This window comes from Alligator sinensis, unplaced genomic scaffold (assembly GCF_000455745.1).
Source record: "Alligator sinensis unplaced genomic scaffold, ASM45574v1 scaffold351_1, whole genome shotgun sequence".
Lineage (NCBI taxonomy): Eukaryota > Metazoa > Chordata > Crocodylia > Alligatoridae > Alligator > Alligator sinensis.
In genome coordinates, this window is record NW_005842790.1 from 74,045 (window position 1) to 85,948 (window position 11,904).

At 42.9% G+C, this 11,904-nt stretch overlaps 1 protein-coding gene across 1 annotated transcript in view; it reads right to left on the minus strand.

Moving 5' to 3' along the window:
• Positions 1-4,265: 4,265 nt before the first annotated feature.
• GLS (glutaminase) overlaps positions 4,266-11,904 on the minus strand; it is a 100,004-nt gene continuing 92,365 nt past the window's right edge. Inside the window, exons 15-18 of the mRNA XM_025191134.1 lie at positions 10,863-10,924; positions 9,162-9,238; positions 9,008-9,071; positions 4,266-6,533 (exon numbers count right to left, since the gene is read on the minus strand). Coding sequence (XP_025046919.1) covers positions 6,377-6,533; positions 9,008-9,071; positions 9,162-9,238; positions 10,863-10,924 — 360 coding nt within the window. The 3' untranslated portion in view covers positions 4,266-6,376. The remainder of the gene's footprint in view (positions 6,534-9,007; positions 9,072-9,161; positions 9,239-10,862; positions 10,925-11,904) is intronic.

Genomic DNA, 11,904 nt, shown 5'->3' on the forward strand with positions numbered 1-11,904 from the left:
GAGCAATAACACTTTTTTTAGGCAGTGCATAGTTAGCTTGTGGAATTCATTGCCATGGGAGGTAGTGGAGGCAGATAGGGCACCCAAGTTAAAAAAGGGACTAGACAAATTTGTGAATCAAGGGTGACAAGCATAGCATAGAGAGGGTAGACCCTCTGCTATGATAGCATCAAGAGGGTCTAGAGGAGGGCCACCCACATGATCAGTGGGCAGCAGGGCAGGCCCTATGAGGGGAGACTATGGGACCTGAACCTGTTCAGCCTGCACAAGAGAAGGCTGATAGGGGATCTGGTGGCTGTCTACAAACTGGCCAAGGGGGACCAGCAAGCTATGGGAAAGTCCCTGTTCCCCCGAGCACTACTGGGAGTAACAAGGAATAACAGTCACAAGTTGACGGAGAGTAGATTCAGGCTAGACATCAGGAGGCACTACCTCACAGTCAGGTCGGCTAGGAGCTGGAACCAACTTCCAAGGGCCCCCCCTGGGGGTCTTCAAAAGGAGGCTGGACAACCACCTAGCCGGGGTCATTTGACCCCAGCATCCTTTCCTGCCCATGGCAGGGGGTCGGACTTGATGATCTGCTCAGGTCCCTTCCGACCCTACCAACTATGAAACTGAAATTTATAGAGGATAGATCTAGTAATAGCTGTTGAACAGAACAGTTGGAGTCGTTTCTTCTAGTATAGCCGTTCCCAAACTGTGGGATCCCAAATAGGATTGCAGAAACAGCAAATAAAGTCATGACAAGTAAAATCACTTTAATCCAGGAGCAGGCAAAATACAGCCTGCCAGGCAATTTTATCCAAACTGTGGTTGGATAATTGTACCCTATCCAGCCCACATACCTTGCTCCCAGTCGTCTCATGCGCAGAAAGGCCTTTCCCAGCAGCATGCAGCTTCCAGGTGGGGCTGCTGCTGCCACTGGGAGACCTGCTTGGCTTTCCCCAGCGTCCCACTTGCTCTGGGTACCAGGTAGGGAAGCAGCAGGGACAAGGGAGTTGCAGCTGGGCAGGACCACGAAGCCTGCGCCCAGGTGGGTGGTGGGAGCATGGAGCTTGGGTGGGTGGGTGCAAGGGAGGGTGTGGGGACAGCAGCAGGCGATGGGCGCTTGGGGCACTCATGGCCCACACAGGTGCTGCCGCCCAGTGGTAGATGGCTCTGGCCAGTGCTACAAGTGGGGGCAAGGAGCGCAGCCTGCCTGGCTCACCTCTATTGTGTAAGGATCCCCACGGTGTGTGCGCAACTCCAGGCACTTGCGCGCCACCAGGGGAAGCCCCACATGATGGAGCCAGCTGCCTTGCCCACCGCCTGCCATGCAGGTCCCAGGACTCCGTTGCAAGTGGAAGGGAGCCCTGCCCTCCACACTTTTGCAAAAGTACTTGAAAAACAATTTCCTCATATGTTGTTCTATAATACATGAAGTTTAATAACATTCAGTATATAATTATTATTATGCTGTTTTGTTTTTGTTGGCATTTCAAGTGTCAAAATGGGGGCATGTTGGAAAATAGTTTGGGAAGCACTGCTCTAGTATCTCTAAACCAATAATGGTAGATGCCAGAAAGGGCAACGAATAGAGGACAGATCACTCCACTTTTATCCAGGTCAATATTCTTCTTCTAAAGCATCCACATCTGCCATTGTTGGCGAAAGCATGCTGGGATAGTTGGATCAGTGATCTGACCCAGTAGGACACTTCTTACATTTTTATGACGAGTATAAAAGGGGATAGCAATGGCTGCTGGCCCCACAGAACAGTGAACCAAATGATATAGCAAACCAATAAAAGTCACCCAACTTTTTTTTTTGTTGGTATTCCTGTTTATTATGCTGTAAAAAGCAACACTATCTGCATTTTATTCCTTAAAATAAATCTCTTTCATTTTCTGAACAAGTACAGCTCAAGTTTGTTTTTTCTCAGTGTTTAGATTCAATCATGGGAAACTGCTGGAAATACATTCATAGCTGTCTATCCCCCACAATAAAGAATCTAAATGTAAATATCAAGCCAATCAGTCACAACTACCAACAGCCAACTGTCCATGGAAAGCCATCTGATAGTCCAGCTCTGAAGCTAAAAGGATCAAGCCAATACAACACACTTTTTTCCACAAAGAGATGGGATAATTAATGCTAAGATTAGTACAATATTTCTGTGTACAAAGCATTGTTAGCTTACCCATTTCTAGTTGCTGAGATACTTAAGAAGCACATATATGACATTAAAACAGGGAAAACACTCTTTGGAGCATAAGAAAGCATTGGATAAGACAACCAAACACCACTTAAATTAAATCTACGTGTCAGTGCCAGTAGTGATGAACAGCCAAACCAGTATACTGCATACATTTATAAATAATTGTATGTATAAATAAATGCACTGCTTCAACTGGATCCAAATGTCATTACAAATGAGAAAATGCTATAACTATCCTGGTGAAAAGCATTGGAGCTAAAATTCCAGCTAAAAGCTCTTAATATGGTACAGGAAAATGTTAGGTTCAGGGAGAGGGAATCTTTATGCTACCCACTTAAAATGTTTTCATCTTATTATATATACACCTACCTTTTGAAAGGTTCTTATTGGAGCAAGGTAAATATAACAATTTCGGTTATATTATAATATCATCAGGGGACATATTTTTATAGAAGTCCAGGGATATCTGATTAGTTATGAAACACTGTTAAACAGAATCTTGTAACAACTCTAGTGTTCAACTTAAAACAGTTATTCCTATAGGATCGATTTGGTAGGTCTAAAAACAAACAAACAAAAGTGATGCTTGATCCCTGGCGCTCAGACAGATTCCAGCCTGCAAATTTGGCAGCAGGGGAGCAGTAGCACCATTAATTGCCACAGCTTCTGGAGTAGGGAGCCCTGGGACTTGTGGACAGCCCTGCAGGCCAGATATCATGACCTTGTGTGCTGGATCGCACTGGTGCACAGGGTCATTTCCAATGTCAGGATTGGGCGCAGGAGCTGGATCCCATGGGTGGGTCAGTCTGTGACTGGATCCGGCACATTGCACCTGCAGACTGACCACTGCACTGACCCCAAGCTGAATCTGGCCCGCAGACTGGCCCAGCACCCACTCAGAAGTTGATCTAAAATGTTATCACATAAAATATGTTGCCTGGTTTTATCCTCTCAGGTGTAACAGAAACAGATCCTTGCGCTACTCAAGTGACCTGTCTGGCCAATAAGTCAAAGAAAATTCCAGCCAGTCGTGTTAGGGGGAAGATGTCTGTGACACAAGACAGATCAGGGTAAAAGATGTGAGGCTTTGGATGAATAGGTAACTGCAGCACAACAGCAATAATGTCAGATCTAGTGGCTGACAGAGTGACAGATGAAAATCAGATCTCAGGGCTTAGGCTTTCAAAAAGACTACGAGAGAGCATCATCATGAGAATGGGCACTTGTGTAGTGAATGGCAAGTGCCTCCATTTGATTTCTTCCTCCCTAAATGGAGTAGCATAGTATAGTAGCTAGAGCACTGGTCCGTAGCTCAGAAGACCTGGGTTCATTTTTGGCTCTGCCAATGACCTAATAGGTGACCTTGGACAGGCTGCATTCCCCCTCTGTAGCTCAACTGCCCTCTCTCTAAAATGGGGATATGATGACCTTCGTTATAAAGCACTTCGGGTCAGATTTACAGAGGTATTGAGCCACCACTTCTAGGGGATTAAGGTAAATGAATGCCTCAAAAAATATGGACCTATGAAATCTACAAGTGAATTATTACCTTGATGCGTTAGGATAAAAAACCCCAATGTGTGCAGCTCCTCTTCGTGATGATGTTAGGTTTGACCTAGAAACCACTACACATAGCCCAAGCAAAAGTCTCTGTTCTGTAACTAATGCTCAATTGCAATGATAAGGAGAAGACAGTCTTAGATAAAGGAGGCTTGAAAACAAAAACAGAATTAGTGGAGTAGGGCAAAGAGCTGATTTAAATATTAAGATTCACACCCCTAGGTGGGGAGAAAGTACGCTAATGAAACATACATGTATGGGAATGAGATACATAGCTAAAACACAGGTATAGAGACATGCTCAGTAAAGAACTCCTTGCATCACTCCCTTATAACCAATTAGCAAACAAGGATGCTTATGAAGGTCCAATACTCCTGTATAAAAGATGCTCATAATTAAGACACTGTGTGCTTGTTACGTGAAATTATTCCGCTTGCACCTTGTATTGCTAGCAATAAATCTTTATACTTTCACCCCTGGTATCTTTATTGGCTTTTGCATACCGGGCACGATCCCAGACTTGAGCTGGGGCTCAACAATGACACATACATACAGACATTCCTAGGAGTCGCTGCTCTCCCAGGAGAAACCATGAATTTGGGCTTTTTCTCGTAGAGTAAAAATGGCTGCTCTAGGAGAAAAATTCCCTGGAGTGATTTAATGCTGATTTTTCCCAGGTTAAGTTTCTTCTGGGACAGCAAATGTCTGTTAATGCTATGGCTGCTCTCAGAAGAGAACACAGTCCTCTTGGATTGCGGCCCCCTGCTTCCTCTGGGCAACTGTGTCGTTCACTGGACTCTGCTGCTCTACAAAACACACCCGCTTCTCAATCCCCACACTGTTCTGCAGGGAAACAGGCTGACCAGAGTAGACTGGGTCAGTCAATCAGGGCTACCATCTGTCTCCAGGCAAACTAAAAGAAACCTACTGAGATGCATGCACAGGCTCTCTCCCTGGTTGCAGTGTCAGGACTGCAAGCTCTCCACTCTTCGGGGGCACAGCATTTGAATGTCTGTACATGTGACTCTGGGTAAGTCTCTTTGTCAGGAGAACATGCTTGGGAAAATTCTCTCAGATTTGAATGTGTGCACCTAGCCACAATCTCCTTTCTTATAAAGTACCTGATCCTTCTCTATTTTCAAGTTCCAACAAGCGTGACCTGAATACTTTCCTACCCAACAGTTTGTTGGGTGCCAACTCCTTAAGAGACTTCTTTTCATTTGAAAAGATGCTTCATGCTGAAGTGTCAATATTCAGACAATGTTACACCAGGTGATGAACTGATGTAATCTAATGGTTAAAAAAATAGAACAAATGTTGGGTTTTGATTTCTAATGACAGGGCATGCAAAAACAGGCTGCAGTGGGAGAAAGTGAAATACAACCATTCACACACTAATGGACTGTTTGAACTGTGATAGTATTTCTTATCTCTTCCCTGTTCTATACGACTGTAACTCCATTAAGTCCCAAGAAAGTTCTATATCTAGATGTACACCAGCACAAGAAGAAAGCAGACCTGTAGTTTAGCATATCTAACTTTTCTCATGCTTTGACTGGCTCTATGTCTATTAAAGTTGTTTCACTCAACCTGTGTTTCATATAATAAGCCAAACTTTAAAGTAGATTTACTGAAATATTTGGTTTAGTGTTTTGCCTTTCACATACGTCCAATCCACTGCTTGATTCCCGATGCAGCTGCAGCTGCCAAGGACAAAAAATAAAACTAACGTGGATTCTTCTAAAAACATACCCCAGTATATATTCATCAGGAACACAAATGCATAGAGTGGAAGCACCCACTTTCCCAAATAAAAGGGAAGCACTTTAGCAACTGAATATGGAGGGGGGGGGGGGGGGGGGAGAGAGAGCAGCTGGAAAAAGGGGTTAAAAAAGAACCATTTTAAGAAATGCCAAATGGTGTTAGATGGCAGAAGTTGCATTCCTCTATGCCATTTTGTCATTGAACAAACCTTCGAATGAATTCCCTGATAAGACTGTTTCTAAGAACAATTAGCCCAGACCACTGACAATTACACCCATATATTCTGTTGAGATATACAGGTAAATGGGTATGTAAACAGGCTGCATGAGAGATTTAAAATAAAACAAGTGCAAATCCTTGCTCAACACACCTGAACTAAATCTACATCAGCAACCTCAGCTCCGGAAATCTAGCAAAACCACACTGATGCCTGCCCCTGGCAGCACTCTGGTTCAATTTGGCCACACTGTACAGACAGGTCTTTGTTTAGAAATGCAAATTCAGCAAAAAATTCCTGACCACAGATTGAAAGTTTACAAAGAACACAAAAATAAATTAAGTAGTGCACAGTAAAGCCACCAACAGCTAATATTTCTTTTACATCAATTATACGCAGCACGAGGTAATATTGCTCACATTATGGAGGGAAATTCTCAGTTGGTTTTCTTTTTGTTTGTTTTGAGAAACTGGATGTGTCCTGTGCGTATATAAATTCCTGTAACATAACACTGAAGTAACAGAAATTTCCGGAAAATGTACACCACTATCAGATTAGAAACACACACGCTCTTCTTACTCATTTTCCACATTTAAATAGGTAAATGATCTAAATCTTAGGATCTAGCTGAAGATGTATTATAGCAAGCCATCTAGATTTTTATGAACTGTTCGATTTTCTTTTCCATTGTTGGAATCCTCTGAAGGCATATACTGGACCTGGTATTCTTGAAGAATTTTAAATACATCATGGTGTCCAAAATGTAAAGCCTCATCCATAGGAGTATTATTCCATCTGCAATAAGAAGCACAGTGTTTCCCAAATCAGTAACTTTATAATGAGTTTAAAGAATCGATGATCTAACATACTTTTAATTCAGTAAGGTTTATGGCAACAGTTATGTATATACAAGCTTCATTAACTATGGCAAACTCTGCTTAGGAGTGGATAACTAGATTATTTCATTGCTGACCATATTCTTTCCATGGACTCCGTGGGTAAAATTTTTCAGAAAACTGGAACAGTAAAAACAGCCTCTCTGCTGGGGAGGGAGATCACACTTAATTTTAAATAATTTTAGCCGTCTTGTAAGACTTATACAGGCAGTCCTCAGACTTACAACGCAATTGGCTCCTGAAAATTGTATCTTTTTCAGTCGAAACATCATAACTCAGAACCAATTTCCCCATAGGAACAGTATTACAAATGGGGGATTGGTTCCTTTGTGACAGTTGATACTGCGTGCAGCTGGTAAGTGGTGGAAGGGGAGGGGGAAGGGAAGGAGTGTGGGGGGCACATCAACGCCCCCCACAGTGAGGGAGGGACTGGGGCAAGCAAGCGCTGTACAGCCAGGGCCAGGCAGGCAGCTCCTGCTGCTGTGCACTGCTCATCTGGCAGTTCCTACCACTGGTCCGGGAGAGTGTGTGGGGGGGAGGGGCTGCCCCCCGGATCTGCATGGGGCAGGGCAGGCAGGGTCGGGGCTGCACTCCGGGTGGCTGATGGGGGCTACAGCAAATTTTCGGGTGGCTGCAGCCCCCGCAATAGGACCCGCTCCCTGCCCGGACACAGCCCCAGCACCCCCCCACCCCATCTGGCCTTGCTTACCCCAGTCCTGGTCCCAGTCCCAGCTCCACTCCCTCCATCACTACAGGGGGCATTGATTTGCCCCCCCCGCCTCCCCATCCCTTCCTTTTCCCTTCCACCACTTACAAATTGCATGCAATATCGACCGTTGTAAAGGCAAAACCCATGTCTGAATGTCGAAACGGGGTGTCAATTTATAAACGCTGTAAATGACGTTCGTCGCAGCTCAAGAAGTCATAAATCGAGGACTGCCTGTATACATATTGAAGAGAACACCCGGGATTGCCACCTCACCAATCTTAAAAAGGCTTTCACCCGACAAGGACACTTGTCCAGAGACAGATCGCACGTTTGAAAGAGCCACCCAGATACCACATGAAGAACTGCTGCAGTACAGAAGAAAACCCCCCACAAATCGCACACCGCTGGTTATGACATATCACCCCCCCCTTGAACCTGTACAGAAAATCCTCAAAAAATTGCAACCCATATTAGAAAGAGACCCTATTCTTAAAAAGATCTTCCCAGAGCCACCCATCCTAGCCTTCAAACAAGCACCGAACCTTGCCAACCTCATCACCAGAAGCAAACTTCCTCAAGCCCAGCACACACCAAAAGGATCCAGACCGTGCCATGACAAGAAATGCAAAGCCTGCCAACACATCTCCACCCCCCCCACTATTACTACACCCCACAACAGAGCCATCAGCATCCCAGGATCTTACAGATGCACCTCCAGAAATGTAATATACCTCATCCAATGCACCAAATGCCCCGATGGAAAATATGTAGGAGAGACCAAACAACAACTGCGCACCAGAATAAATGCACACCGGAAATCTATCAAAGACAGAAATACCCAATTACCGGTGGGGGCACATTTCTCACAGGAGGGCCACTCTCTCTCCAATCTCTCAGTCCTGATCCTCAAGGGAAACTTACACAACACTTCCCAGAGACGAGCCTATGAACTCCACTTCATCAACCTGCTGGATACTAGAGATCAGGGACTAAACATAGACATTGGATTTTTGATACATTATAATCTGCCTGGCAACTGACTCCCCAGTCCAACCCCTGGCTTCTTTACTTTTCATTCCATCCAGGAAGAGCACACGCCAACTGCTGCAGCTTCCTGAGCCTGACGAAGGGTTTTTGAACTCGAAAGCTTGCTTAATAACCATTCTCCAACCATTTGGGTTGGTCTAATAAAAGATATCAAATTCACCCAAGGAACCTTGTCTGTATACATACTGTGCGCACACACACACACTAACACCAGATTACATATATATATATTCTCTTTATAGGTCTGTATCTACCAGTATATTTATACACACGACATAGAAATCTGCATTTTATTTTCTTGTCTTGATTTTCCTTTTTCAGAATAAATTATTCAGTGATGGTGGTTTTATACCTTTCCTACTTCAGTCTGGAATTTTTGCTTCTTTGACAAAGAAATTAATATTGCTGGATCTAACTGGTAGAAGCAGCTCACTGGATCCCTGCATGAGTTGCAAATTAACTGGACAGACCTGATGATCAAAACTATCAGCACCTTCAGCTGCCCAGGAGAATTTGGAAGAAACAGGACCTGATGGACAGATTCATGAATCCAGCTTCATAAAAATCTTACAGCTAGTGGAGCTCCTCCCCTCCATACCAGTAGCACTATTACTAACCTGTCTTTGGGAAAAGGATTCACTTTGCAGGCCTCCAACAAAAATTTAACTACTTCCACATGACCTATAAAACAGAAATAGAAGTTTGTAAGCATTTTTTTTTCATTCTGCAAAATTAACAGCAGCTAATGTGGTACTTTTCAAAAACTATTACCTTCTGCAGCAGCTACATGCAATGCTGTTCGAGAATCATAATCTCTTTGCTCCATATCCATGCCTGACAGAGCAAATCTAAAACAAAACAAAAAGAAAAGTTAAAGAAATACAATACTGTAGAAATGAGAGAGAGAATTGAAAGAAGTACAGAATAGAAGTATGGCAAAACAATGAAACGCCTGCTGTGAGAGGATTTAAGGAAGAATGGAAATATATTGTTTTCATTTAGTTTTAATTAAAGAGACACACAAATGTCCAGGTCTTAAGAATATTTTCATTTTCGTTTTCATAAGTCATGGTTACAAATAGAAAAACTGCTTTAAAAAAAAAGTCAGCAGTGGGTCTACTGCACCAGTGTGTGTATGCTACTGACCTCTGTCCAGCTAAACACCACAATCCAGACCCAGTTCCCCAAATGTCTCACATCACTTTTTGATGCACAGAAAGAAGCAACCTCACATTAGTGGAGAAATAGTCTGGAGAATTCCTCTAGTTAGAAAAGAGTGTCTAAACAATGTGAAGTTAACTCAAGTGGATCCATTTCGATCTCTGCCCTCATTGGCTACTGCTTTGCTAAGAACAATGGAGAATTATATGACTCGTGTTTTTCTTCACAATGATTCGGTATACAATCTGCTCAGTTTATAATTCAAAGGAATTGTTAAATACAGCCAGCCTACAAAGCTCTATTTGATACTGAAAACTAAACTGGATTCCTTCTGAGGCCTACAAAATCACTACTAATACATCATCTCCAATTTGATTTTTGCTGACAATTCTGGAATTCAAGGCCAACTGGAACTTAGCATGCTCTTGCACTGCTATAAAAACTGACCAGGTAGGCAACACAGTCTGATTCATAGGCATAAAAGAAGACAACATTCTATGTCAAACCAAAGAGGAGCTGTTCTTGACTTTTACACTGCAAACTACCATAAATGTACAGTATTTTGCATACTTTTCCAAAGATATTTAATCAGGAAGAACTCACTATGTCTAGCAATCATCTACTCCTTGCTTCCTCAACTGCCATGGTTCCAGAGATTAGATGTCTGAAGTTGTAGTAGATTCAGCAGGACTCATCCTTAATGCTTTTTGCATTTAAGAAGTCCTGCTCACAATAGGTACATCTACACATACACTTTATTTGACTAATTCACTCCACAGTACAGTGTAACAGTCTACATGTGCACCAGTATTAGGATGCAGTAAGTTAACTAACTCTACCATAAGATAGTACTGTCTCCAATAATACAGCACTATCCTATGGTGAACTAATTCACTCCACTGAAACGCACATGTAGACAGTGACAGAGGCTGGCCAGAGCACGAGGGTGCTAAAGTGTGGAGACTGCCTGCTACCTAGCCCTGCACTGTAGCACCCTTGTGTCCTAGCCAGCTCCCGCACTGCCCTCTGCCACTTCCCAGAGCCCAAGGCTGACTCCCTGGGTCCCCTGCCAGCCTGGGGCTGCTCCGCCCTGGCTCAAATGCTGTGGTCCCGAGCACACATGTAAACACTGTGCTCGGGAGCAGTCATATCCCATGTGAACTGCACCAGAGTTTATCACATCACCTTAATGGTATGTGTAGATGCACCCAATTGGTATTAAATAGCCAAAATATTCCTGACATGGTCATATGTTAATAAGTGTACTGCAACACCACAAGTGACCTTCCCTCAATAGCACACCAGTTTTACCTTCTGAGTGCAGATACATCCCCCGTATAGGCAGCAAAAAGAAGATTAATGACAGACTTCACCTGTGAAATGAAGGGAAAAAATCAATTTAAATACTGTTCTCCTTTTTACCTTGAGGTAACTTGGAAAAGAAAAATAGCAGGGTCACCACTGATTAACATATTCACCATAGCAACTTCTCTAAATATGTTTGTAGTACAAACTAACAGTGCTGTCACACCAGATTGCACCACTCTTATCAATATGATTTTTCTTTGGTTTGAGGCTGTAGTAATAGAGCACAAGCAAGCAGTACAATACCAGCTTGTATTTTAATGTTACAGAATATTTCTATACTGTTCTCTCTATCCACAAATCATATTTCACTTTTAAACAAACTCTATATACTAATAATGTATTAAACAACTGAATCATTTGCATAATTCATATAATAATATGCTGAAGAAGCATTCAAGACTTGGAAGAGGAAAGGTGCTACAACTCTCACCTGAGTGCAAAGTGAGTAAGTGTGTGGTACACTTAAGACATAATTGCTGCTCCTATTCTACAGTGCAACTTTATCTAATTTACATTTTATTAGCACCAAAATGCTTTAGTGTTAAATAGGCAGAAAAGGGACCAACAAGTATACCAAGTACTAAACCGACAAGTAGACCCACAGCTTTCTACTTGCCCTGTAAACAGCATTCATGGGGCACACATCATAGCTTTACCTATGTCTCTTGTAAGCCAGATTCATTTCATATCCATTTTTTTTTACCAAGTGCTGGTTGAAGCAAAAAGATAAGGATAAAAGCCATACACATCTCAAAACCTTATAGTACACAAATAATTAAGGCATGCACAGCTGCCAACGGTTGTAGAGCTGTATAAACACCAATGTGTTTCCTTTAACAGACTCAGTGGTAGGGGCATTATAGTCATCAGTAGTTGTTGCCTAGGACTAGGTCCTAAGATTACAGAGAAAGCTGCTAATTTAATTATACTTATTTGCATTTAACACAAGCTTTCATCCAAGCTGACATATAACTATCTCTTTCCC